At 39.2% G+C, this 27985-nt stretch overlaps 1 protein-coding gene across 1 annotated transcript; it reads right to left on the minus strand.

Annotated features, from left to right (window-relative positions):
- Window positions 1–22: 22 nt before the first annotated feature.
- On the minus strand, window positions 23–27980 carry LOC132583149 (vomeronasal type-2 receptor 26-like). Its single transcript, XM_060254823.1, has 7 exons — window positions 27937–27980; window positions 24208–24499; window positions 21824–22684; window positions 17016–17243; window positions 8448–8574; window positions 5641–6516; window positions 23–51 (listed from the first exon to the last, which is right to left on the minus strand). The coding sequence occupies exons 1-7, from the start codon at window positions 27978–27980 to the stop codon at window positions 23–25; spliced, it is 2457 nt and encodes an 818-aa protein (XP_060110806.1).
- Window positions 27981–27985: the final 5 nt, after the last annotated feature.

The following is a 27985-nucleotide window of genomic DNA, read 5'->3' on the forward strand; positions in this document are numbered from 1 at the left end:
TTTGTTCACCTTGGTATTTCTTTCAATATACAGATTTGTCTCGCATTTTCTGTTCAGTAGTTTAGAGCTTTTTATGTTAAAGAAAAGTGTTTCCTTTTATTTCTTTCACAAGGATATGGAAAACCAATGGAATACACAGAGTCTTATTACTATCTTCAATATACTTCCTTCATGAATGAGTGAATCACTAAATTCTGTACCCATTGAATTCTCAGTCTTCAAGAACAAACTCAAACAAAGTAAATAGCAGTGATCAGATCTTAATCCTACGAACTTCATGAATGAGTGAATCACTAAATTCTGTACCCATTGAATCCTGGGTCTTCAAGAACAAACTCAAACAAAGTAAATAGCGATGATCACTCTTAATTCTACGAACTGCCACATGACAGGAAAGCTAATTACAAAACAAAACATTTATAACTTATTTAGTATGCCATTACAAGATTTTACCAATACAATACATTAAGTATGTTGTGATATCCTGGGGCTATAAACTATAAATGTGAACTGAATGTATGACTTTTTAGTCAGTGTAAACTTAATATATAATAATTTGACTTAGCTAAGTTTTTGTATTAAAATTAGGAACAAATTGTGTGTGTGTCTGTATGCATGTGTTAAATTCCATCAAGTCATTTCCAACCTATGGTAACCCTATGAATTAATGTCCTACAAAAAATTACATAGTGTAAATCAAGTACAGGATGAGACACTTGATGAACAGTGCTGTAAGGTTTGGACAACAGAAATCTGCAAACAAGCCAAAACAGAGCTGAAACAAATCTGAGACAAAGTATAAGTAATTGGTGTAGAAACTACCTGTCTTGAGCATAAGTGCAATGATAGGAATACAATGCAACTTTCTGAACCAATTCATTTACTACATTCCCATTTGCCGGTGCAAGAAGGCCCTCTTGAATTATTCCATTTTGCATAGCTTGCAGAAAACAAGGACAGTGGAAGCCTCCCTATGACTTAGGAATTGTGTTATAGATGAATGTGAATTATGGAGAACCTTGTGTATCAGTCTGGATGCCTTGGATAAGGTTGGCATTGAAGTATGATAGACAGACAGATGATGAAAGATGATAGGCAGATGATATAGGTGACAGAAGAAAGAAAGAAAGAAAGAAAGAAAGAAAGAAAGAAAGAAAGAAAGAAAGAAAGAAAGAAAGAAAGAAAGAAAGAAAGAAAGAAAGAAAGAAAGAAAGAAAGAAAGAAAGATGATAGATGACAGATAGATGGCAGACAGAGATTAGATAGATAGATAGATAGATAGATAGATAGATAGATAGATAGATAGATAGATAGATAGATAGATAGATAGATAGATAGATAGATAGATAGATGATAGATAGATAGATAGAGATAAACCCTCAAGTTCTAATATTTTGGGCGGAGAAAAAATAATCTCTGTCAACTCTCTCTACTATAATTTTATAAACTTCCATCATGTCCACCTCCTTAGTTGTCTCTTTTCTAATCTGAAAATTCCCAGCCTCTTCAACCTTTCCTGATAGGGAAGGTGCTCCAACCCCCTAATCATCTTGGTTGCCCTCCTCTGTACTTTTTCCAGCTCTGCAATGTCCTTTTTGAGATACAGTGACCAGAAATGTATACAAGTATTCCAAATGATCTAGCTTTATACAGAGCCACTACAGTATCTGCCATTTTATTTTCTTTCTTAATAATCCCTAATATAGAGTTTGCCCTTTTCACTGCTACAGCACACTGGTTTGCTGGTTGCATTGAGCTATCCACTAAAACCCAAAAATCTTTTCTGCTCTCCGTCTCAGCAACTTCAGACTCCATTGGCGTATACTTGATGTTGGATTTTTTTCCCCCCCGATGTGCATCACCTTACTGAACTATGAAAGAAAACAACAACTGAACTATTCTAAGTCATTTGTAGATCACTTGTAAAAGCAAGCAAGCAAACAAACAAAGCAAAAAAGGAGCTTTGAGTACACTTGGAGCCAGCAGACAACAACAACAACAGCATATTTTAGGACTGCTGCAATGGAAGTTGCTATGTCTTGCATCCAAGTCTGCTTGTACAACATAGCGAAAGCTACAGAGGCGACCAGTGGAAACCCACTGGTTCCTGGATGTAGCTTGCTAACACGCTCCGCCAATCAAGATCTGTGGTGGGAAGCTTAACTGGCCAGGATTGGACCTGGCCAGACGGAGGGTTGTTCCGGGGCTTATATATAATCGGGATCCGGCCCGCATTTCGTCCTCTTGTGACATACTCGCCAATAAAGTATGTTGCCTTCAACACGTCTTGTCACTCAGTACATTACAGTGGCGAAGAGGATGGGACACTAGCCAGGTAACTCCCAAAGTGAAAACTGAGCTAAAATACCGTTTTAAAAATGACACTGGGTCAGTTTCAGCCGTTTCATTGTTCCGGTGTGTCAAATTTGAAATCCTTCATCATTTTCATAATCCATTTTAAACATTGTGTGTTCTTATCTGAACTTTTAAGTATAGGTTTCATGGAAAGGTGTGGTGAATCTCATGGTGAACGTGTTTGGAAGATGAACATACTGTTTTCAACAGCTGCAATCACTCGTGAGCACAAACTCAGATCTCTCCACACAGCAAGTGAAATCTTGAGGGTTCCTTTCCCTACTAGGCAAGTGGACATGACCCAGCAGCTGACTCCACACGACTGAGCCTTAGTTCTCCTAAGTAGAGTCTGCTGGAGGGAGGGAAGGGAAAGCTGAAGGCAGGGATGCAGAAAAGGTAATCTGGTGATTGGGTGGGCAGGAGAGAACGAAACAGGAAAACAGGAGAGGCTACTGGGTTTTTTTTTTACAAAAGGGAAAGAGGAATATGGGTGATGGGAGAAATTAGAGGCTCCCTACAAATCCTTTTCGGTTCCCACTTGTTGTTTATATAATGGGATTAATTGATTCTGCACAATTGGAATCAGTGAGAATCCCATCTGTGAGGTATTCTGGAAATTTCATACTCATTTGGAAAGGAAACAAAACTTTTTTTTTTTTTTTTGGAAATGTATTTTCTATTGAAATCATTTAATATCCAAAACTTTTTGGTTGTTTTAAAGAAAAAGATGCCAGTGCTCATGCCCCCCACCCCTGCACGCTGGGTATACAAGGTTGCTCCAAATTCCAAACACCCCCTGCAGGATTCAGAAGAGTGTTGGAAGAAAGTGCTGGCACTCAGTACCAGAGTGTTACACACACACACAAAACCACAAAAACATACAACACCTACTGCTATCTAATATGAGGTATTTATCTGTATAAAGCAGTGTAATAGATAACTAGATGTCTGCCCATTGTGTTTCAGAAGCAATCATGCCCTACACAAACTTTTGTATCAGTGCAGATTTGACTCCCTTCAACTTATGTAAAGTACATCAATCATGTTGCCTCATCTGGGCTTCTTTGTGCACATGTAGATTTGGCTCTCAATAGCTTATTCAAGGTATTTTCACTGTTTTTTTCCCACCCAAGTTTGACAGCAGTTAACTTTAAACCAGCCTGTGAGATTCAAACGTCACATCTTGGACCAATCAGGTCCCTGGGAAAGTTTGATCCTCTGTCCAGCTATGGGACTTGTCCCCATAAAAAGACCATCCCAGGTCAGTGAAAAGTGTGCCAGGTTGCCCACTACCTGAATACACTCACAACTGTGTTGCAGGCTCCCCCCTCAATTCTTTTCATTTCAACATGAAACACACAGTTGTGTGCAATGTGCCCTTTGCTGCAATTGGGATGAAGAGCCAGGTCTCTTTTGGTTCGAGCAGGAATTTTCTGGGATCCTTTTTGGATTCAAGAAGCAATTTTATAAGTCCATCCCCCCCCCCCCACCCCCGGTCTCTCTCTCTCTCTTAACCTGCTCATGTATACCAGCCTTAAACTGGAAAGCAGCTTGAGACATCAATGAATGGGAGGAGCTATCCAAATAACCCTCTAACGTTGGTATGGTTGAGAGGTTGTGATTGATCCAATGTCAGCCAGGATGCTTTTGTGACAATGGTGGTGGTGGTGGGGTGAGACTGAGATCTTAATCCTAGCCTAACATTCAAAACACTATGCTGCAAAAGTCCTCATAGAACAATGAGGTTGTTCAAGTCCCATTGTTTCTTTGCAGAGGAAATAATCCCCTGCCCTTTGTTTGTGCTGTCTGCATTTTCCTGCCCTCTTTGGAAATAGCAGAGAGATTCTGCAGAGATATTTTTTGTTTCAGGATGGCCTACTCCTCTTTGTTTGCACTGCAAGTCCCACCAGCATCCTGAAGCTGATTGCTACTAGTGTAATCCCAAGCTTTTGTTTCTGATGGGTGATGCATGCCACAGACAACCTCAGCTTTCATTCGGGGGGGGGGGGGGAGGAGCTGCATATAATTTGTCTCAGGATGTTCCAATTTCCTGCATTTCTGACCATCATCCTGAAATTTATAGCCATTTTTAAAACTCTAGTTTTTTTTTCTTATCTCCCACACAAACCCTTCCAATGGAGAGGAGTATTGTGGGAATCTGACTATTACATAGGCTGGGATGTTACTTTTCCATTTCTTTTGGGCACTAATTTACCCCAAGTGAAGCTCTAGTCATTATTCTAAAACTGATGATCAGATTTGAGGTTTCTCGCTTTACACCATGGTTACCGAAGCAGAAAGGAGACAAGAGTAGTGTTTAGGGAAATTACATGAGCCAAGATGTTTCAATGACCTTTGCGATTGCTATTGCATCTCCTTTAGCCATTCTGAATCTATTGGCCAAATTTCATGTCCTAGTCTTTTCTGAATGATCTATGTGTGCCTAGCTAGTCATAGCTTCCAAAGGAAAAAGAACTAGAGTGAAGGTTTCTAGGCACTTCATGGACCAGAATGTTCTTATTTTCTTCATGTCAGAGACTAAAATTTCCAACGCTATCCTCAATGTGACCACCAGTTTGAGACTACAAGATGCATAATTTGGTGACTTATGTGTGCTAAAGATGGACAGATGGACTGACCACAGATAAAACCTTTGAAAGAAGAAGGGATCAAATTTATAACCCACCCTCACTGTGAGAGTGTTTTACAATTTCCTCACCTTCTTCTCCCCACAACAGACACTCTGGGCCTTTTCGCCCTTACCTTTTACTGGCGCGACCACCCTCCTCACGCCGGCGGATCTGCAGGGATTTCGCACCAGAAGCGCTGGCGCAGCCAAAAGAGCCGGCACAGCCAAAAGAGCCAGCAACTTCCGTCGCGGAGCCAGCTCAAACGGAAACCGCCAAGAAGCAGGAAAACGTTTGACCTGGCTCCGCGACGGAAGTTGCCGGCTCTTTTGGCTGCGCTGGCGCTTCTGGTGCGAAATCACTGCAGATCCGCCGGCGTGAGGAGGGTGGTCGCGCCAGTAAAAGGTAAGTGGAAATCAGCCTCTGTGAGGTAGTTGGGGCTGTGGGAGGTCTTCAAGAAGTGGCCTTGAGAGAATAGCTCCATGAGAACTGTGGCTTGCCCAAGGTCACCCAGCAGCTGCATGTAGAGGAGTGGGGAATCAAACCTGGTTCTCCTAGAAAAGAATCTGCACTCTTAACCACTACATCAAAATGATGTAGAGTTACAGTTGTAACTCTAGCGATTTACATTATTGTCCTTTTGTTCTTATCAGATGATCCCTGTTATTCAACTCAGGCCGCAGCAAAATAATGTAACATTTGGGGGCAAAGATGCAACCCAGAAGGGCAGCACTGGAGGCTAAGATGGAGAAGATCTCCACGGCAACCATAAATTTTCCCTTGGTGCTCAGGTAGGTGGAAACAAAAGAGATCCAAACGCTGCAAAAGACCAATAGACTGAAAGTGATGAATTTTGCTTCGTTAAAACTGTCAGGTAGCTTCCTGGCCAAGAAAGCCACCACAAAGCTCACAATGGCCAGGAAGCCCATGTATCCCAGAACACAGTAAAACATGGTAACAGACCCCACATTGCATTCCAGTACAACTGCCTCAGTCTCTGTCTGCACGTCAGCATCTGGAAATGGTGGAGAAGTGGCCAGCCACACAAAACAAAGGACTGCTTGGAAAAAGGAACAGGAAATCACAATTGAATTGCCCACTCCTTTTCCCACCCACTTCCTCAGGCTGCTTCCTGGTTGGATGCTTAGGAAAGCCAGAACCACCGTGAGAGTTTTTGCCAACACGCAAGAAATGGCAACTGAGAAGACCATGACAAAAATGACTTGTTGGAGGAGACAGGACACCAGTTGTGGTTGACCAATAAAGAGCAGAGCACAAAGGAAGCAAAGGAGGAAGCAGATCAGGAGAGTATAGGTAAGGTTCCTGTTGTTGGCTTTGACAATGGGGGTGCTGTGGTGCTTGATAAAGATTCCTAGCACGAAAAGAGTGATGAAAGAAAAGGAAAAGACAATAGTCACCAAAGTGATCCCCAGTGGCTCTTCATAAGACAAAAACGTAATGTATTTGGGAATGCATTGGTTTTGTCCCACATTTGGATAATGATCTTGTCCACATTGGGTACAGTCATCCATGTCTGTAAAACAGAGAGAGAGGATTGAGAGAAGGAGGGACAGCTTCAGTGTTCTCCAAATCCCATATCTGTTCCCATATCTCAGACTTTAAGAGGATCCTTTGGTGGGTCTCACAGCATCTGAATTTCATTCCACAACTTCTTCTATAGGTGCAACCTGTGAGGGCTGGGTTGAACAAACTGGAGATGTGCAAGAGGAATATTTATTTGTTTAACTCTCCTATGGAATTACTTCAAAAATTGTTGCAAAAAATGTATTTAGTTGTGGGATTTTCCTTCTTTAAAATGGGCCAGTTTCTCAGACTTTCAAATAGAGGCCCGGAATGTGTATAACGCACCCAGAGGTGTCTGCCTAGGGGAGTGGGCCTGAAGAAGGGCAAGGGATACATACTAGAATGGTGGCCCGTGCCTGAGAACTGGCCAACTACCATCGCTGTGCCTCCCATCTGTTCTTTCAGTACAGATTTGGGAGGTGGAGCCATGGTGGCAATACAGTGCGTATGCTCTGAGGCATGGGCGCTGGGCTGCAGCGCTTGTCTCGCTGGAGGCAACGGGGGTGGTGTCTTGCCTGGAGTGCTGTTGGTGGTAGATGCCATCCTAGTGCTTCCGCTTGTCAAATATAAGGTAACAGGACCAACAGAGAGATTTTAAACTATGAAAGAACAACTGGTCAAAGGACATGAGGTAAAGCAGAGTTGTAATTGTCTAACAGTGTCCTACCACACCAAAGCTACAGTATGGGGGTAGGGGCCTTGCTTATGGAAAGCTATCAAGACTTCTGATGATGGCAATATCCTCCTAGGATTCCATTTCTAAGGGGAGAAAGTTCTGTTCATGGTGTTTCATTGGCATCTACCACCACCTTGTGACTTCCTCCAGAGATGCAGTGTCACTTAGTACACAGAGCACTGGAGTAAGGTTTGCAAGAACCATTCTGTCAGGGAAGCTTGCTAGCTGACCTTAAGGTCTTTCTCCTAGTCTAACCGAGACACAGGTTGGTTGTGAGCATGAAATTGAGGGGAGAATGATGTTGATTGGCTTATTGGGGTGATTAGTGGGGTATACATAGTTCAGTCAATAGTGCAAATATTGTCTATGCTTACTTGTACTAAGCAACAACAAAATTGCAAAATTTCCCCATCTTCTAAGATCCTTGCATGAGTGCTTTTGCCATTATCCATGGTAAAAGACTTCCTTTCCTCTCTTTGGCCTCTTCCAAGTTACCATGGACATTGGGGAGGGGGGGGGGCGGCATTGATGTTCAGTTCAAGCCATATTTTGGAAAGTATAAGTGGCACTACAAAACACCGATTTCTTTTTGTGTTATCACGAGCAGTCAAAAACACCATCAGTGTATACTCCCAATTAGCATTTGTACCCCTTAGTGATATCACAATAGCTCAAGGCATAGAAAATAAAATCATTCTACATTTATTTTATAGTAACTAATAATTTATATATTTCAATTATAACCTGGCTTTCTCTCCAATGGTCACCAAAAGCAACTAACATTAACAAGAAAAGGTAGCATAGTACATATTGATGTGAGTTTTATTTATTTTTATGTATTTATTGTATAATTATTAATGTATTTTAAACTGATCTTTGTTAGCTTTTTATGATGTAAGCCGCCCTGAGCCACCTTGGAGGGGGAGGACGGGATATAAATCGAATAAAATAAATAAATAAATAAATAAATAAATAAATAAATAAATAAATAATTTCCTCTGTTCCATTTTATTCCCACGTAAAGCACTGTGGGTTTGAAATGTGTGACTAGTCCATGGTCACCCAACAAGCTGTCATAGGAGAGCGGGATTTGGACCAGATTCTTCCAAATCCTACTTACAAGACTCAAAACACCACGTTAATGAGATCCCTCCTATGTTTCGAAAGGTGTAACTTTGCTCAGGATTGGACTACAAATGCCTTACCCCTCTGATTAGAAATCTTCCCTTTTGGACATGGTTTACAATCATAGCAGCAAAATGGCTCCCCCTCCTTCATTTGCTTCCTAGAACCTGGATGGCAACTTTCACTGCAGACAGAAAGGGGCTGTGTCTAATGCATAAGCGAGGCAGAAAAAAAACTTACTGTAAATAGCAGATGTAAAATAACATTTTCTTTGTTCCTCCAAATTATTAATGGTCAATACCCCTCTGGAGTGTGTGTGTGTGTTTGCTTCATTCATCACCAAATTCCTTATGTTCCCCTCTGAATGTTGGAATTTCCCCAGCCATTGCTCATTTGCCTTCTTATTTATCAACTCTCCATGTTCCAAAATTGTAACAATAATAATAACAACAACAACAACAGTAACAACATTTTATTTATATCCCTCCCTCCCCGCCGAAGCAGGCTCAGGGCGGCTAACAACATAATCAGTCTGTACTATGAGTTATGCAATAAATTTTAAAATCAACATTCAACTTCAAACATTCCAATTTAAAATTAACATTTCTGGTGCTTTTTTGTTAGATGCAAGTAAGTATGATGGTAGAATCACTTAAGACGAGTCCATCAGTCATTCAGTCAGGTAAAGGACATTCTAAAGAGGAAGGTCTTGCAGGCCCTGTGGAACTGCTCAAGGCTCTGCAGGGCCCGAACTTCTTACGGGAGCTGGTTCCATAGGTGTGGAGCTGCAATGGAGAAGGCCCGTGTATGAGTATTCTTTAATTTTGCCTCCTTCAGCCCGGGGATAGTCAGTTGGTTCTTCCCCACTGACCTCAGTGCTCTCTGGGGTTTATACGGGGAGAGACGGTCCTTCAGGAAGGCAGGTCCTCGACCATATAGGGCTTTAAATTAATAACCAGCACTTTCTAGCGAACCCGGTATACAACTGGCAGCCAGTGCAGTCCGTGTAGCCCCCCTGTATGTGCTCCCATTTTGGGAGCCCTAATAACAGCCTAGCCGCCGCGTTCTGCACCAGTTGCAGTTTCCGGGTTCGGCAAAGAGGCAGCCCCGTGTAGAGGGCATTACAGTAATCCAACCTTGAGGTGACTGTTGCATGGATCACTGTTGCTATGTCCCGACGCTCTAGGAAGGGGGCCAACTGCCTTACCCGCTTCAGATGAAAAAACGCCGATTGGCAGTGGCTGCTATCTGGGCCTCCATTGATAATGAAGGCTCCAGTAAAACTCCCAAGCTCCTGCGTAGAGAATTTAGCCTTGCCAGATGCAATGCATTCCCATCAGCAGTTACCGATGGTAGATATAAAAAAATCCCGCTTTCATTAAGATTTTGTATATATAATTTAAAACAAGTTGACTCATTGTCCCATATTCTTCTTTATTGTCCCCTATACGATACTATAAGCCTTAGGTTTCTCAGTCCAATTTTGTTCAATATGAAAGGCTGCTCAGATGCTGTAAAGGTTTGCTGTCTTCTGAATTGTTTGTCATCTGAAATAACTGAAAATGTTGCTTCATTCTTGAGTCTGGTAATCAAGGATCGACTGTTCAATGTATAGCTGCATATGTCTGCTTTTGTTATTTCTGTAGCTGTTTATTTGTTGGTTTATAATCTGATATATGCCAATAAAGGCTTTTGAGATTGATTGAAATTCCTTATGTTCAATTACTTCAGCTGGGCTGTTATATTTTATGGAAATGATGAAGGATTTCATTCCCAATCTTTGACATGGTCCCAGCTTGGGTGAGCAGGATTGCCAGCTCTTGTCCTAGAGAACTGAAGGGGTGGTGCTTAGGGAGGACAAAGTGAGAGAGAGAACTTGGGGTGCATAATGTTTTAGATCTTTGGGCGCATGGTGCTATAGATCTGCCCTCAGAAGCTGCCATTTTCTCCAGGAGAACCAATCCCTGTAAATTGGAGATTAGTTGTAATCTCAGGAGAACGCTAGGCCTAATCTTGAAGTTGACTAACCCTATTTAAAGAGTTGACATTTTGGACTCTTGTTCAGTTTTAAGAAAGTACACGTGGGAAAGTATTAAACCTGAGAGACATTTCAATCATTCTTCTGTTCAACACACAACTTGTTTCCTTAATATGACACTCATGGTGAAAGAAAGAAAGAAAGAAAGAAAGAAAGAAAGAAAGAAAGAAAGAAAGAAAGAAAGAAAGAAAGGAAGGAAGGAAGGAAGGAAGGAAGGAAGGAAGGAAGGAAGGAAGGAAGGAAGGAAGGAAGGAAGGAAGGAAGGAAGGAAGGAAGGAAGGAAGGAAGGAAGGAAGGAAGGAAAGATACAAGCAACTACTATCAATCATAGAATAACCATATCCTGATAAGAATTAAAAGGAAACTTACTGCTGATCGGCAGAGACATTGGTGCAGAGAAGTGTTGGTGAGACGGTCGGGGTGAACGGAAAAAACAGCGGTGAGATGGTCGGAGAGAGCGGAAGGATTGGCGGAGAGGAAGGGGAGGAAAGAGTCGAGATGCATGGCGGTGTGGAATTTACTGGGCGCGTTGGAGTGACGAGAGATTAAAATGGAAGGTTTGCTTGTTGGCGCTAAAGAGATGGCTGAGAAGGTGGAAGACAGCGTGAGATGGAGAGACATTAAGAAAGAAGAGATTGGAAAGTGGATGAAGGAACGCAAAGGAAGTGTTTGGAGGTTTGGAGGCGGTTGAAGAAGAAGAATTGGAAGGAGGGGGAGAGCTATTTACTGACTGAGTTTGAAAGAATAAGAACTGAACTGAACTGTTTATAAAGAGGGGGAAGTGAGACAGGAGAAAGAAGAAGGAGAGTGAAGTAAAGGGGTGGAGGAGAGGAAAGTGCAAGACCGCGGTGTTAGAAGAGCGAATGGAGTGAAGTTACAGAGGAGGAGGAGATAGTTTTTAGTGGCAGGTTTTCCTTTTTTCTCTTTCTGTATTGCTGCAGCTGTCTCCTCCTTGAAGAAGGGCTTGGAAACATCACTTTAGGAAGAAACTTTGTTTGTGTGAAAAGGTTTGGTCTATTGAATATATGACTTAAGACATTTAAATCTATATGGGCTATTTCTCAAGAGAAAATGGAGGTGGCTCTAATTGTATAATATGTGTGTGAGCTTGGTGGGAAGAAGAAGGTGGGGCCTTGTGAAGTAAGAACAGTGAGTCTTAAAGGGGCAAATTACTATCTGTGACAGTTGTTAATGCACTGCTGTTCCAACTAATGGTTAGAGATGTAAAGCTGACTGTTAGTGATATAAGTATCTACTTCCTATTGATCTGCTTTTGATTGTTGATTGCTGAAAAATTCCAGTAGGGGGATTTTGGAGGTATTTAGAGGTGTAACCTGAATTGCAATAATAGAAATATTTTGTAAGCATTGTGGTGAGAAGTCCAAATTACAGAGGAAACAAAATTGAGTTTTAATTTAGAGTTTAGGGCTAGAAGTAAGCTCCCCTAACCTCCTTAGAAGATGGATGATAAAGCTAAAAAGATAGCCCAGGGCACATCCCCAGGTTTAGGGAAATCTGTTACTGCAACTATAAACCAAGATGCAATAGACAAGCTACAAAATATTATGGTTGCTGGCTTTAAACAAAACCAAGAAGCACTGGAGGAATTAAAGATGGAGTTGAAAGAAGAAATAAGAAAAACAAATGACAAAGTGGAAAATTTTCAACAACAGCTATTGGTCAATACTCAACAAATACATAAATTAGCTGCAAAAGTGAAAGTAGTGGAAGAACAAGGGAAAGTGGCTGCTTCCAATATGAGAGAATCCAAAATGCAAACCTCGCAACTAGAAGATAGATTAACTAGGATAGAATGGGACATAGAACTATACATTTTTAGATTGCAAAATAAACCGGAAGAAAAAGGGGAAGATATTTATTAAAAAGTTATAGAAATATTAACTTTAGATGAGGAACAAACAGCGAAAGAAATGGTAGCTGAAATAGATTGGGTCAAAAGAGTGACATCTACTTATACGAAAAAATTCAATTTGCCTCGGGAAGTACATATTAAATTTATGAGAGTAGCAATGAGCCAGAGAATTCTGAAGATTACGAGAGAGGAGGAATTAATATGGAAAGGACATAAAATAAAAGTGCTGAAGGAGGTCCCTTGGAGTGTTAGGCGCAGGAGAACTGGATACAAGAAGCTAAAGGCTTGGCTAATGGAGCAATCTATTTTATTCAAATGGCTAGTCCCGGAGGAGATCTTTTTTACTTATCAAAGAAAAAGTTATAACCTAACATCACTTGACAAAGTGCAAGACTTTTGGAGTAGGCATGTACAACAAGAGAGTCAGGAATCTGGACCGGAAGACAACAATGAAGAAGAAGATTTGATTAGAATAGGAGAAGAGGAAGCTACAAGAGAAAAGGAAGATAGTGTAAGGACTAGATCTCAAGTTTCCAAGGGGAAAAAAAGAATACCAGATAGTTATAGAGTAAAGGAAAATGAGTAGATCAGGTTTAAAAATTACCTCGATAAACATTAACGGACTTAATGAACCAAAAAAAAGAAGAAGAACCTTTCTCCAACTCAAGAAAACACAATCGGACATCATCTGCATTTAAGAAACTCATATTAAGAACAACGATTCGAAATATTTGCAAAATAAAAATTTGGGGCAACTATATTTTTCCTCAGACTTGAAGAAAAAGAGAGGAGTCGCTATCTACATTAAGGAGCATATTAAATCAAAATTATTCTATAGTGAGGGCTGCGGCAGGCTTCTTTTGGTAGAAATAGAGATTGATGGTAGAAAGACAGTAATAGGAAAAGTATATGCTCCTAACAACGCTCAAGAAAATTTTTTTGACATGTTGCATAAGAAATTGTTGGAATTCGAAATGACGAACTACTGTATTTTGGGGGACTTCAATGCAGTTTATGATGCACATGAAGACAGGAAATCGGTGAAAAAGAAGGTTAAAAAAAACAATAGGTGTCTTACCGAAATCCTTTTTTAGGATGATAGAAGAGTTAAGTCTGGTGGACGCATGGAGAACAAAAAACCCTACAACGACGGATTTTACCTATTTTTCACATGTACATAACTCCTGGTCCAGGCTAGACATGTGTTGGTTGTCAATGCCCTTTGCCACATTATTGAAACAAGCTGATATTTTACCAAGAACTTACTCAGATCATAGTCCATTACAGATTATTCTACATAAAGCGGCAACTAGGCTACATTGGACATTGAATACTCAAATTTTGAAAGAGCAAGAGTTTTTAAAAGAGGCGAAAGAGAAGATAAAGATTTTTTTGACCTCAATCAGAAAGAAGATTCGTTAGTACAAGTAATATGGGATGCTTTTAAAGCATTTTTTAGAGGAGTTGCTATTGGTTATTCTGCCAGAAGGAAAAATAAACATTGTATAAGTATAATGAATTATTGGAGAAATTAGATAAACAAGAAAAAATCCAGAAGGAAAGAAACTCAGAAGAAATTAAAATGAAGATTCGGAAGATACATCAAATTAACTTGCTATTATCAGAATAATTGGAAAAGAAATTAAAGTGGTCTAAACAAAATTACTTCGAAAATGCAAACAAGACGAGTAGATGGTTAGCATACAAATTGAGAAAACAAAGAGAGAAGAAAATAATTGGATCCCTGAAAGATGAAAATCAGATGGTAGTGACACAGAAGGAAAAAATGGAAGGAATAGTTAAGAATTTCTTTCAAAGGCTCTATAAAGGAAAAGAACTATCAGAACATCTGCAAAGAGAATATTTAGAACAAAGTAAAATGAAACAGATGTCAGAAGAGCAGAAGAAATCACTAGAAGAACCAGTTTCCATGTTCGAGATAGTTGAGGCAATGAAGAAGCAGAAAAAGAATAAAGCTCCGGGCCTTGATGGACTGCCTATCGAATTTTATAATTGCTTCGACGAATGATTGATGGAACCATATAAAAGAGGATTGGATGAAATATCAGAAAAATCCAGGATCCCTGTGTCATGGGAAGAAGCATTAATATCGTTAATCCATAAGGAAGGATCAGATTAATCAGAAATAAGAAATTATAGACCAATTTCCTTATTAAATATAGACTATAAAATTTATGCTAACATTCTGTCCAATAGATTGAAAAAAATTATACCAGATATTATAGAAGAAGACCAAACAGGTTTTATTCCTGGAAGAACAATGAGACAAAATTTAAGAATGATTTTTAATGTATTAGAATACTATAAAGAACACCCAGAAAAACAATTTGCTGCGTTTACTTTGGATGCTGAAAAAGCATTTGATAATGTGAATTGGAAATTTATCTTCAAGACTTTAAAAGCAATTGGATGTGGAGAAGGATTTGTGAGAGCGATAGAGACCATATATACTAATCAAAAAGCCAAGATTAATATTAATGGATCGATATCGAGTCAGATAAGAATTGAGCAAGGTACGAGGCAAGGCTGCCCACTTTCTCCCTTACTCTTTGTTTTATCATTAGAACCTTTTTTTAAACGTGATAAGGGAAGATCAGGAGATTAAGGGAGTTAAAGTGAAAAAAGAAACTTATAAAACACAAGCCTTCGCAGATGATGTATTGCTTACATTAGAAGACCCCAATAATTCGATTGTTAATTTTAAAAGAAGATTAAAACAATACAGAGAAGTGGCGGGTTTCAAAGTTAATTATCAGAAAACTAAATTTATCACCAAAAATATGACGAAAGACCAGATTGACGAATTGGTAATGAAATCAGGATTCTCCTATGAAAAGAAGGTCAGATATCTTGGTATTTTCTTAACCGCAGATCTAATAACTTTATTAAGAGTTAATTATGGAAATTTTTTAAAAGAGATAAAAGATGACTTAACAAGGTGGTGTGATATGCAAATTTCACTATTAGGAAGAATTGCCTCGGTAAAAATGAACATCCTACCTAGGGTTTTATTTTTGTTTCAAATGATCCCAATCTCAGACCCCCAGACCTTCTTCCAACAATTAAATAAATTAGTGACAAAATTCATCTGGCAGAATAAACAACCAAGAATCAAATTAAAAGTACTGCAAGATGCTAAACTAAGAGGTGGATTTGCGCTTCCAAACTGGCAGATGTATCACAAGGCATGCGCCTTGACTTGGGTGAGAGAGTGGATACTATTAAGAAATAAAAAAGTGTTGACTTTGGAAGGCGCGGATTTATCAAGAGGGTGGCATTCTTACGCTTGGTATAGCCCTCCAGTTAAGGATAGTAAATTTCTCAGACTTGAGATAAGGAGACCACTTTTTAAAAGCTGGTGGGAGATAAAAACGCTGATATATAGATACATACCCAAGTGGCTATCACCGGTGGAAGCGGCGGTACACCCGAATCTTTATTCTTGGGAGGGTAATTATACATATGATTGTTTAGTAGATTCGAAAGGTGAACTAAAAACTGAGGAATACTCAAAGCTAGATTGGTGGTTAAAGGTACAAATAAGATCCAGGTATAAGTCGGACAAGGAAAAAGGCTTCTCAAATAAGCTAAATGAATTTGACGCAATTATTTTCGAATCAGACCTGAAATTGGTTTACAGAATTTATAACTGGTTACTAGAATACAAAATGCAGGATGAAGTGGTAAAAGAAGCCTGGGTATGTTGGATGGAAGATTTCGGTTATAGTATTGAAATTATTGAGTGGGAGAAAATTTGGAAAGAAAATTTGAAATTGATGAAATCGGCTTTATTTAAAGAAAACTCATACAAGTTGATTTATCGCTGGTATTATAGTACAGATAAACTCTCTAGAGCTTACCCTCTGGCTTCTAACAAATGCTGGAAGTGTAACAAAACAAAAGGTTCTTTGTTCCACATGTGGTGGCTCTGTAATAGGGCCAAAAAATACTGGACTCAAGTATCCATATGGATACAAAAGATATTAAAAAAGCAAATTCCCCACCTACCCAAATTGTTTTTACTAAATGTTTGTAAAAGCGATGTGTCGAAATCAGAGAAAAAAATATTACTCCATGTGTTAACTATAGCCAGAATACTATATGCCAGATATTGGAAGACTTATAACATCCAAAAGCGAAATGAATTTATAGTCAAATTATTGGAGATCGTAGAAATGGATTTTCTAACCACGAGGTTGAGAGATATGAAGGAATGCAAGGATACATGGAAACCGGTGTATGACTGGGTGGAAAACTTAATATTTGAATAGATAGAATAAGAAATAATTGTTAGCTATTTATCTTTATGTCCCTTTAAATGTGGTGGTGGTGGGTACGTCTATTGGTTGGTATTGTTTGTTATATGGGGTTTATAGAATATAATAATAAAGAAAATTTTCTATCAAGAAAGAAAGAAAGAAAGAAAGAGAGAGAGAGAGAGAGAGAGAGAGAGAAAGGAAGGAAGGAAGGAAGGAAGGAAGGAAGGAAGAAAGAAAGAAAGAAAGAAAGAAAGAAAGAAAGAAAGAAAGAAAGAAAGAAAGAAAGAAAGAAAGAAAGAAAGAAAGAAAGAAAGAAAGAAAGAAAGAAAGAAAGAAAGAAAGAAAGAAAGAAAGAAAGAAAGAAAGAGAAAGACAGACAGACAGACTTTTGGGTTGACTGAAGCTAGTTTTTTTCTCTACCTCACTCAGGTTTTAATTGATAGCTTTCCCAGATTACCTTGTTAAACCAGCTGTTCCATGTGATCCTCTCTTCATTAATGGTAAGCATTTGGTCTGGAGGAGCTTCTGGATTAATCTCTCCAATTTTCACTTTGAAAAAAGATCCATTTGGGAAAGCAAGCCAATTGATAATATCATACCCTGTTGTGACTTCTCCACTGGCATCAAATGAAATTGTCTCCCCAGCACTGTTATTAAATGAGATGCTTTTTAGATAGTGATGAAGCTAGATTAAAAAGAGAAACACAAATGATGATCAGCTGTTAGTTGAATACAGTTTTTTAAAAGGAGACTATTAAATTCCTTATGTCTGTGTTTGACAGTTTTATGATTTTCCATTTTATTTTTGGATATATAATTTTATTATCCTTATTGGACACATCCAGATTTTCTTCTGTTCTTTTTTGTATTTCATGCTTTGAAGAGGCAAGGCCTTTCCCAGCTGTAGCTTTTTGTTGCCACCAGAATGGGAGGAAATTGGCAGGAATTCTTCCCTCAACATTGGGTTTTTTCCCACTTAAGAGCAAAGATGTTTGGTTTAGAGGGGCACTTGGCAATTAGATGAGATACCATGAAAGAATAATACTGAATAATAATTTTAGAGAAATGCCTTACATCTCAGCATTTACATCAAAGTTGACAACAATTGGGTCTGCACGAGCTCAGAAGCTACAAAGTGCACAACTCATTTGCTAGTAACAGAAATAGCAGATCTTCCTCATGGGACAGGAAAAGATAGATGACTCCAAGGAGTGGACAATGCAAAATAGAAGCTATCTTACCACTCTTAGCTACTCTTAACTCTCTTAGCTACCTTTCTTCTTTACTAGAAGCTATTTCACACTAGAACTCTGTCTCAATGGCAGCCAAGACCATGTGATAGCGAACCAAGGGGAGAAACTCTACAGTGAAAAACTAAGACATTGGATCATTTCTTAAACTTGCAAATCCAAGAGTTATGGAGGGCAGATAGCTGTTCCCATTCGGATAGGATAGAATGGAGGATTGGAGAGGTTGGGGTTTTGCAAGTGTTATCACTTCAGTCGTGAAAAGGTTAAACTGAAGGTACTGTATATTAATCTTAGTTAGTTTAGAAGCAATCAGATGTTGAGTAGAGTAGAATCCACAGTGGAAACCAGGCAAGATGCTGAAGAAATTTCTTTTATTGATATGGCCAGATGGCTACCTTCCAGGACTGCCAACCAATAGGAAGGGCAACAAGAGACACCACAATCAAAAGGGGAGGCAGGCGATGATAGGCTAGAGAATACAGAGACTACTGTGAGACAGTCACAAAGAAGCAATTAAGGGGTACCACCACATAAGTTTTCCTTTTGTGCAAATATGCAACCTAAGAGTGGACCCTCTAGCTGGAAATAAATGTCTGAAACTTTTGCATGTTGTCAAGCACACCACAGATTATATCAGCATCAAAAAGAATGCATGTTGAACACCTGGACATTAAAACAGCATTCCTCAATGGAGGTTTATCTGAAAAGATCTACATGGAATGACCATGTAGTTTTCAAGAAAATGGAAAAAAGAATCTCAAATGCCAATTTTAAAAGAAGCATTTATGGACCTGAAGAAACTGTCAGAACATGGAATGGAAAATTAACTGTGGTGCTATAAAGTCAAAACTTACGATATGGAAAGGCAGAGACCTGCCTATTTACAAAACTGAAAGAAGGACGATGTCAACATAGACTGGCATGCTTGGATTATTTGACATAGTGCTGTCAAAGCAAAGAGGATGCACAAGAACTTGCTAAGAGCCTGAACAATGAGAGGTAATAGGCAAGCCTCTCGTTCTGAGTACAGTGTCTAGACCTGACATTCTGCAGCTATTGGAATCTTGTGCAGAAAAGCTGATTCATCAAATTACTATGATTGGAATGCTGATGAGGTTGGCTACAAGCCTCATAAAAACAGCAGACCTGAAACTAAGGATCTCAGCTTGTGACATTCACAATACTGGCTGGATACATGGACTGGACTGAAGACAAAATTGACTACAACTCAGCCAATGGCTACATGTGTTTCTATGGAAACAGCCTCATTTGTTGGATTAGCCAAAAGCAAGCACAATTTTTCAACTCAGCTAGTGAGGCTGAATACATATCTTCTTCAAATGCATGAAGTAAACTTGAGTAGATCTTCTGTCTGATGAAAGACTTTGGTGTGGATGAGCTCTCTGAACCAAAGCTAGAGCTGTCCCAGGATCTCTCAATTGCACAATAGAACTATAGAGCTAAGCTTCTCCATTGGCTGAGGGTCCTCCTCTTCTGGGGAAGAAGGAGGGGGAAGTGGGAAAAAGTGAGGAGAGGTTGCTTTTCTTGGCTGCCTCAATAGCAGGGGAAAATACAAAAATCAACTTTAGGACCAACAGTTTTATTGCCCTCTTAATCAACAAACTGTTTTTATTTCAGCTCACAATACCTGATCCCCTCGTCTGATGAAGTGTGCTTAAGAGAGCACACGAAAGCTTACGTTCTGAATAAAAATTGGTTGGTCTTAAAGGTGCCACTTGACTCCTGATTTGTTCTACTGCTTCAGAGCAACATGGCTGCCCACTTAGCTTTATTCAATGTAAAAGCTTTTTGCCTTGCTACTCTGCATGCGTAGTGTGTTTTGTGTTTATTTATTAACCCCAATTTGCCAGGGCTGCCCTAGATGCAACTATGTTTCCTCCCCCTTTTCACATATTCATGTCCTCATGACCCAATCTTTCTCAGTAGGAAAGCAATGTGAACTATTTAGACAAGGAGTAATGGCAAAAGATGAGATGGCTGGACAGCGATACTGATGCAACAAACACAAATTTGAGCAGACTTTGGAGGATGGTGGAAGACAGGAGGGCCATGTGACTTTGTCCTTGGAGTCCCAAAGAGTTGGACTTGACTGTGCGACTGAACAACAACAAAATGGCAAACTATTTAGATGAGGAATAACAACAAGAATTAGGTTGCCGGTGTATGTCCAACACATAACCTTTGCAGACTGGGGATTCTGAACCTAGGTTTCCCAGATAGTAGGCTGATACTGACCAGTACACATTACTGTCTCTCTGTTCTTGCACTGCCTCATAGAAGTTGCAGTTGTTTTTCTGGGGAAGAGTATAGTTTTGTAGATAAACACATTGCCCTCAGTCTGCGTCATGGTGTGTTTGCATTATCCTGATGACCACACAAAGTAAGTTATGTACAAAACCTTGCAATGCCCAGTGATTTTAATGATGTCAATAAATCAGAAGTTTGCGACTCGGTTGTTAAATTTTAAAATTTAAAGGATTTCCTAATATGATTTGTCCTGTTTGTTTGGACTGAAGTGGTCAATGACTATAGTAATAAAGTATGTATGTATGTGGTTTGCAACTTACAAATACACACCAGAACAGCATACTCAGAATTGTTACAGCACAGACTTCAGATTTTGATGCAATAATTCAGAGTAAGAAGTGCCAGTTAGCAAAGATTGTTAATATTGTAAGTGTGCTAATGCTTTAAGGACTTTTTATTTTAATGTTTTTTTAAAAAATCTTTTGTTGCGTTTGTGCTCTATAAAGTTTATATCTCCGTTACCGGGCATTACATTTTATGACACACATGGCCTGCCTTGACAAGGTCTCATTTATGTTGGATCTACCCCTGTGAGGTAGACAGTTATTGATTTTCTTTCCATCTAATCCTTTCTTAATTCTTTCAGTACACTTCTAATTGGAAGCTAAACAAATATGTGCTGTGGCTGCTTTATTTCCGCTGCACTCTAATGCACTCTGCTAAGTATCCTACAACAACCGAAGGACACTGGATAACCATTCGTCAGGGTTGTTTTAGGCTATCATGCATTATGCTGTGAGTTGGACTAAATGGTACGTAAGTCCTTTCTAGCTTACAATTCTAAAATTATACATACATACATACATCTCTCTCTCTCTCTCTCTCTCTCTCTCTCTCTCTCTCTCTCTCTCTCTCTCTCTCTCTCTATATATATATATATATATATATATATATATATATATATATATATATATAAATTTTATTATTCAAAAAAGAAACAGACATCAGCACCAAAGCATAAAAAGGATACAAACACCAACACCAAAAATTCACCCCTCCCCCAAGGAAAAACCCCCTACAATGAACATATAACAACAAAGGAAAGAATTAACAAATTGAAGTATCGATAGAGAGCTCAGCATTCAGCATGTATACAGAAAAAAAAAGATTTCTTTCTTAATCTATTCTTAAAACAGGTAAAATTAAAATATAGAGAGAAATTTGCTTAAGTTTTCCCCATAAATTGAATAAGGGTTTAATCATGCTTAGAATATTATATTGTATTATGTATAAAATAAAGTCATGCCATGTTGCCAAAAATCTGAAGTTTTGGCTCTATTTTAAATTACCGTAGTTTGCTAATCTTCCAGTCATAGCTATCTGCCCTAACTCAGTATTAAGACTGAAATGTTAATAATTCTACAGATTTCCAACTTTTGCCTAGTGTCCTACAGGCTGCCATTAACTATCAGTCCCTTAGATGTCACATTTCCCCCTTTGCCACAGCCCTTCTCCAACATGATTCAAGAACCATCTGCATTAAGTGTTCTCAAGAAGAACAAGATAAAGGTTTAAATTATAACAAGAGATATTTGCATTCCAAGATTACATTTTGCACAGGCTGCAGTCTGTGATAGATTGTGATTAAAACTTGCATTTAGTACAGGTTGTACTCTGCAATAGATGGTGCTGACAATTAAAAAGCAATAACCTAAACACTGGACTAGACTTGAACTAAGATAGTTACCTGCCATAACAGTTGATGGAACAGGCTGTATTTCTTCCTCTTCAGCATTCTTCTGTATCCATAAGGAGATGAATACAGGTCATGTAAAGCATGTGCTACAGCATAGACAGCATTATAGATAGTGTAGCTAGTACCGGTCATACTCATTTCAAAAGCATCACCTGGAAGGCTCTCCAGTTTCTCCTCCCCAGTGCAATTTTTATCAAAGTCCTTCTTTACCTGTGACTCAGAGAATTCACAGAGGAATGCCTGTTTCCAGAAGTCTCTGATGAAGTCATCTCCTTTGGTCCTAAGATGCTTTCTGCTCTGAAGAAACTGATGGAATCCTGGAGGTTCATTTGTGTGAACCGTGAAGGATATTGCACCATGAAGGATCATGCTGCCCCAATCTCTTTGATAATAATAAGATGTAAAATCCATCTGAATAGTCGTAATGTAAACTTTACCTTTAGTCTTTGCTGTTGTGAACCTATCCTCTGAAAGTCTTATGACCCATCTAATAAATGAAACAGTAACAGTGTCTCCAAAAAGAACAACCGTATCAGCCTTACTCTGCATTACAATGTCATAATGTTTCAATGCATATTCCATCATGCTGATAAAAGAACTTATCATAGAGTTCTGACGGAGTTCTGATACGAAGGCCACACAGATGCCATTCTGATAAAACAGAGGAACCATGGCATGCTGAAATCTTTCCCCACGTTCATCATCCTCAGTAATAAACCCAATCCATGTCCACCTGAAATGCAGAATTAACTGCAGGATCCCCTTGTACTGCTGGGCTTCATTTGGCACCATCCGATAAGTGGAAAGTCCTGACAAGGTTTCATTCATTAATGACGTAGAACTGTAGGTGAGCTAAAAGAAGTCAACATTGGGAAGAAAATGAAAAAAGTGAGAGTGGAAAGGTTTCAGTATACTAATTGGTGTGAGTGAATCCATGCTCTTAAAAAATGTGCATACTTTCCAGTTAAGAAAATAACCTATGCTTCTCTTTTTTGGTCATTTATGGAGAAGAAATGAAAATGGTTTCATTTGCTGGGAATGTGAAAGGCCTGAAGAAGAACTAGATGCATAAATCTGATGACATTAGATCAATTCTCATGAAAGCATCTGCCGTAATAAAGGGTATTAGTCAGTAGCTGCAAACTAAAACAGGAGTCCAATGTGGTACCTTTAAAATACTAACAGCTTTCAAATTTCAAGGGAAAAATAGTAACACCTGCACATCTCGATGAATTCAAATGATCTTTTTGGAATGGGAGGTGTGTGTTTAGCACCAATGATTCTTTTTTAAAAAGATTTTTGGATGTTTCACCCTATACTGCTATTCACTTTTTGAATTAATTCTATGTTCAAAACACCATTTGTATGGAAGAGCTTTCAGTCACAAAATGTAATGTGCCAAATAGCCCTTTCAGACATGGAATATATCACCGTACTTGGATTTGTCATCATCCATTTGTGAATCAGACATTGCTATTGATGCTAAAACAATTACATTGCATAGTAATCGCTGCTGCATGGGGAAGCATCTACAAAGGACTGCTCTTTACCAGCATGCTGCCACATGTGCCCATTCCTGGGGAAGATACACCAGAGTCAGATAGGCTTGGCAACATCCATACTGGATGACTGCAACACACTACAGGCGCTGACCTGGACAGCCCAGGCTAGCCCAATTTCATCAGTTCTCAAAAGCTCAACCGGATTGACCTTGGCTAGTATGATAAGCTAGATGCTATACATGGGACTGCATTTGTTCAGAATTTTAGCTGGGGATCACTGTAGTGAAGAAGAGCTAAGGTGTATCCAGTAGCACCTTCAAGATTAAGAAGATTTTCAGGGCATACTCTGTCAAATGGAAAACCTCCCTTCATCAAACAAAAAGACAGATTCAGCTGCCTTGTATCAACTATAGGATTTCCCAGTTTATTTACAGTCTATTTTTAATCATCTAAAGTCCCAAACTAATTGGATGCAAGTTAAGGTCATACTCCTTCCGTGCACTCTAATCTGGTTGGCTATCACTGTCTGTCATGGATTCTGGAACTCCCTTCCCTTTGCTTTTTGTTTTAGGTAATATTCTGTTACTATATTTCTACAGTGTTATGAAATGCCTTGGCCAAACTTTTTATAGAAAGGCAGCAAATACTCAAGTATAACTAAAAGTATAAGGCATGGACAGAGACAATGAAATATGTTTTAAATTTTGGCATCACTATATTCTCATATTGATAAATATTTTTAAAAGGCTTATATCATGAAAGTATGAATAATTTAGAAGATCTGTTTTTCTTGGCCATGAAAAATGAGATAAGAAAGTTCTATAACATTGACCATACGTTGGAGTCCATTCAAATTCTGAATACCTGGCCTACCTGTGGAATGTTGTAGATAGATAACACATTTCCTATGTAGAGGGAAGTTTTCGCTTCAGCTCCTCCAACAACTGCTATCAGATTGTTCTGGAGGTCACACTTGTAGTTGGGAATAAATCTGTTCTTTGTAGAAAGAAGTTGTATTGTAGCATGATAAGTCTCTCGTTCATTAAGGTAAGTGTCACGTATGTGGAAGCCCAAGGTGACATTGGGCAAGAGCTGGAGGTTTTCATTGAGTTCTTTCACAGTAAATGCAAAAGCCAAGGCATGTTGATAATAACTAGTCCGTACACTGTAACAAAAAAACCCAGAGTAAATAAGCAACATTTTTGTATTATCATTGTACCTCAGGCTTGATTATTCATATCTGACATGAAATATCAGTTATGCTATCAGGACATTGGACTTATTTGAGGCATGGTCAGATTTCAGCTAATATGAATTTCCACTCCTCTCTAATTCCAGGGATATTTCTGTGTATTTTGGGTGATTAAATTTATTTTAATATCCCTCTAGGGAGTAAGTGCTTTGACTTCATTATGCTCCAATGTCCACAGAAACTGCGGAGAAATGTTTAAAATGTGTGGTTTCACAACCACTAGCCTTGAAGTACTAACAAGAAATAACAAGGATTTCTATTCAATTCCATGAATAATCTAGGAGTGTGTAGTTGGGAATAAACTAGATTCAACCACTATACCCTATCTGTTAAGATTCCTTGAGCATCTCTTCTGATAAGCAGAAGGTTACAAAACAACTTGTTCCATTACTGAAGACTGTGCAGTTAGCACTTTCCAAATGGGGGTCAGAGTAAATAACAGGATTTGTCATTTTGTCTTGTTTTATCTTGAGTTTAAGACCATTGGTGAATGAAGCTAATAAATAAAATGAAAGGAAGCTGTCATTTCCAGGGAACCATGAAAAGACAATGAGGGGCTGCAAATTAAAATAATAGTTATACAGATTTACATTCCGAGAATTCAATGCAATCTTAAGAGATTGTCCATTATTAGCACATGCACCTATGCACAGATATTAACAGATATGCACAAAGAGCAATGTCCTTACAAAGCCATATCATATGCCATATAATTGGATAGTTCCTTAAATTCCAAATCATCTGATGTAGCAAACATAAAGGAAGTAATTCCCCCAATGATGAGATCTCCTCCTTGAAAAAGTTTAGGAAGACTTGAGAGGGGTTCACTGACTGTGCATTTAGGATCATGAACCTTGCACATGGATGAGTATAAAAGCACCAAAATGAACACCACAATGGATAACATTTTGCAATCAGTTCATCACAATCAGGGCTTTTTTTGTAGCAGGAATTCCATTGTATATCAGGCCACACACCTTATGTATCCAATCCTCCAAGAACTTACAGTAGGCCCTGCAATTAGATCCCTGTATGCTCTTGGAGGATTGATTACTTCAGGAGTATGTAGCCCAATATGCAAAGGAGTTCCTGCTACAAAAAAAGAAGCCTTGATCACAATAATGACTTCAGTCTCCTCACATGAGTGTTGGAGTAATTCCAGTTTGAAACCATCTGTCTTGAATATATCGCCTGAATACAATTTCACATATTATAGCTATCATAACCTTACCTCCCCCTAATCCAGCTGCAAATGCCAACTGCTGTATTTCTAGTATAATACAGAGATGCTAATTTTGTCTAATGACCATTGAAATTCCTTTGAGACTCTCACAAGCAGTAGTCTTTTTGGTAATTACAGGGGCAATAATCACACTTTGAACAAGCTGTCAATAGAACAGTTGGGGAAAAAAACATCTGTGTTGAATTTCAATAAAACTTTTCTCTTTTCTTTAGTAGGGCAGCTAGGCACAGGTAGTCTTGCTGCCTGAGCAAGAAAAAAAACCCACTGGGGGTGGTGGTGGTAGAATCATGCTGTCCGTACATTCTTTGTATAGAAATAATTATCCCTTCTGCATTTCCTATAACTATTCAGTCCCTAATTGTTTATTGGCAAAAGAATACGAACTGATGCCTGTTCCTGCCACCGAAGTTGAAAGTACACAGCATTAAGAGCAAGATCACTATTGATACTTGCAGAACAGAGCATGATAACGATGGATGCTGAGGTTTTATATTGATCACTTTCGGGGCTTTTTTTTGTAGCAGGAACTCCTTTCCGTATTCAGCGACAGCCCTTGAGGTAGACAATCCTCCAAGAACTTACAGTATGCCCTGTAATAAAAGCCTTGTAAACTCTTGTAGGATTGGCCAAGTTCTTGGAGGATTGGCTATATCAGGGGCATGTGTCTTAATATGCGAAGGAGGTCCTGCTACAGAAAAAAAACCCTGATCACCATGTTAGGAAAAGCTGAAGGGAGGAATAAAGAAGTATGAGCCAAGATGTGGATTCTGACTTAATGAAGGCACTCATATGTGCTGTTTGTAACATCTGAGAGAGGTTGTTATGAATCAGACTGTAAAGAGGTATGAATTCATGGAGCTGAATTGAAATTGAAAGCAACTTTACAGTGCATAACACACACACCTTATTGACATTTGTGACCCTAATAGTGGCTTCAGACCAGGGTTCCTGCCAAATCTGCAGGACCAGCATCCTAAGTTCCTCCTTGACCCCCTTAATACAGATATAGAATTCTGCTAGCCCCTCCCTCACCATCATTTTACAGCAATCTTATAACATATATTCCACTACATGCTACCTCCCGTGTTCCATTTGTCTCTCTCCCAATGTTCTTCTCAGTTCATTCCCCGCTAGTCCTATCTCATCTTCTGCTCAGTCAGTTTCCCTTTACCCCAACAGCCCTGTCTTTTTTTCTCAGTACTTTCATTGCCTGATTTGTTTGTCTGCTGGCCTTTCCCACATAAAGTTAGGCAACTCCCAAGCTTCCCTGTGGGCCTTCTCGTGACACCTATGGTGAGCTCTCCACAGCTGCACTCTCTGTGTCACTTTTGCACACTTCTCTATAGCCAGCTCTTCATCCAAACCTCGTTCTCCAAACACAGAAGACCTCACCCTTTTTACCCTCTCAACCAATTTTTAAACTTCCTAGCTGGTCAGCTGGCCTCAGTATTTCCCACAGTAATGGCATGTCACTTTTGGTGGCTCATCTTCCTCCCTCATCATGCTGTACACTACTCTAACTGCTGCCCAGCCTTTGCAGAGCCTTCTGATGTATCACAATCCCTCCCCCATCCCCAATTTGAATATTCTTTAAAGACTTTATGACTATCATGGCACATATTCAGGCTAGTTTCACACAGAAACATATTTCTACTTATAATTCCCTTTCCCAGAGGCCAAATGGTATAAAATTCTGAGGTTCTGAGGCACCCCAATCTAAGTTCCTTCATTTCAGCATCATTCTTTCAGCCCATATCTACCTCAACTGATTTCTTGGTATACATCAAAACCCTGGTCAGCTTCCTTGTGGAGGGGGGCGGGGAATGAATACTTCATATCCCTGAGCAGAGTGAGCTGGGAAGATTTTGAATATCCCTGTTTTATTAACTTGAAACTGTGACTGGCGCAGTTCAGTGCCTTGACCTAACCTGATGTTTTTCTTTTTTTGTTTATTTAACAATATTCCATCCTCCCTGCCAAAGTTGGTTTAGGGCAGCTTACAGGTCAACCAGAAAAATTAAAACAATAAAACCAATAAATGCTACCACATCAACATTAAAAGCCTCAAATGCCCAAGATGATACAGTGCATCCTGCTTTCTTCATACCACTTAATCAGTCCTCCAGATAAAATAGGAGGTCCCTGCTTCATGGTGA

This window comes from Heteronotia binoei, chromosome 15 (genome assembly GCF_032191835.1).
Source record: "Heteronotia binoei isolate CCM8104 ecotype False Entrance Well chromosome 15, APGP_CSIRO_Hbin_v1, whole genome shotgun sequence".
In the NCBI taxonomy this organism is placed as follows: Eukaryota; Metazoa; Chordata; class Lepidosauria; order Squamata; family Gekkonidae; genus Heteronotia; species Heteronotia binoei.

What these genes read in the sequence shown, in the direction of transcription:
- LOC132583149 (XM_060254823.1), bottom strand. Translation starts at nt 27,980, where the DNA reads ATGAAGCAGGGACCTCCTATTTTATCTGGAGGACTGATTAAGTG. An exon ending in GGAACAGCTGGTTTAACAAG is followed by an intron (nt 8,575 to 17,015) that starts GTAATCTGGGAA and finishes CTTATGCATTAG; the next exon opens with ACACAGCCCCTTTCTGTCTG. An exon ending in GCCTGAGTTGAATAACAGGG is followed by an intron (nt 52 to 5,640) that starts ATCATCTGATAA and finishes AAACTACTGAAC; the next exon opens with AGAAAATGCGAGACAAATCT.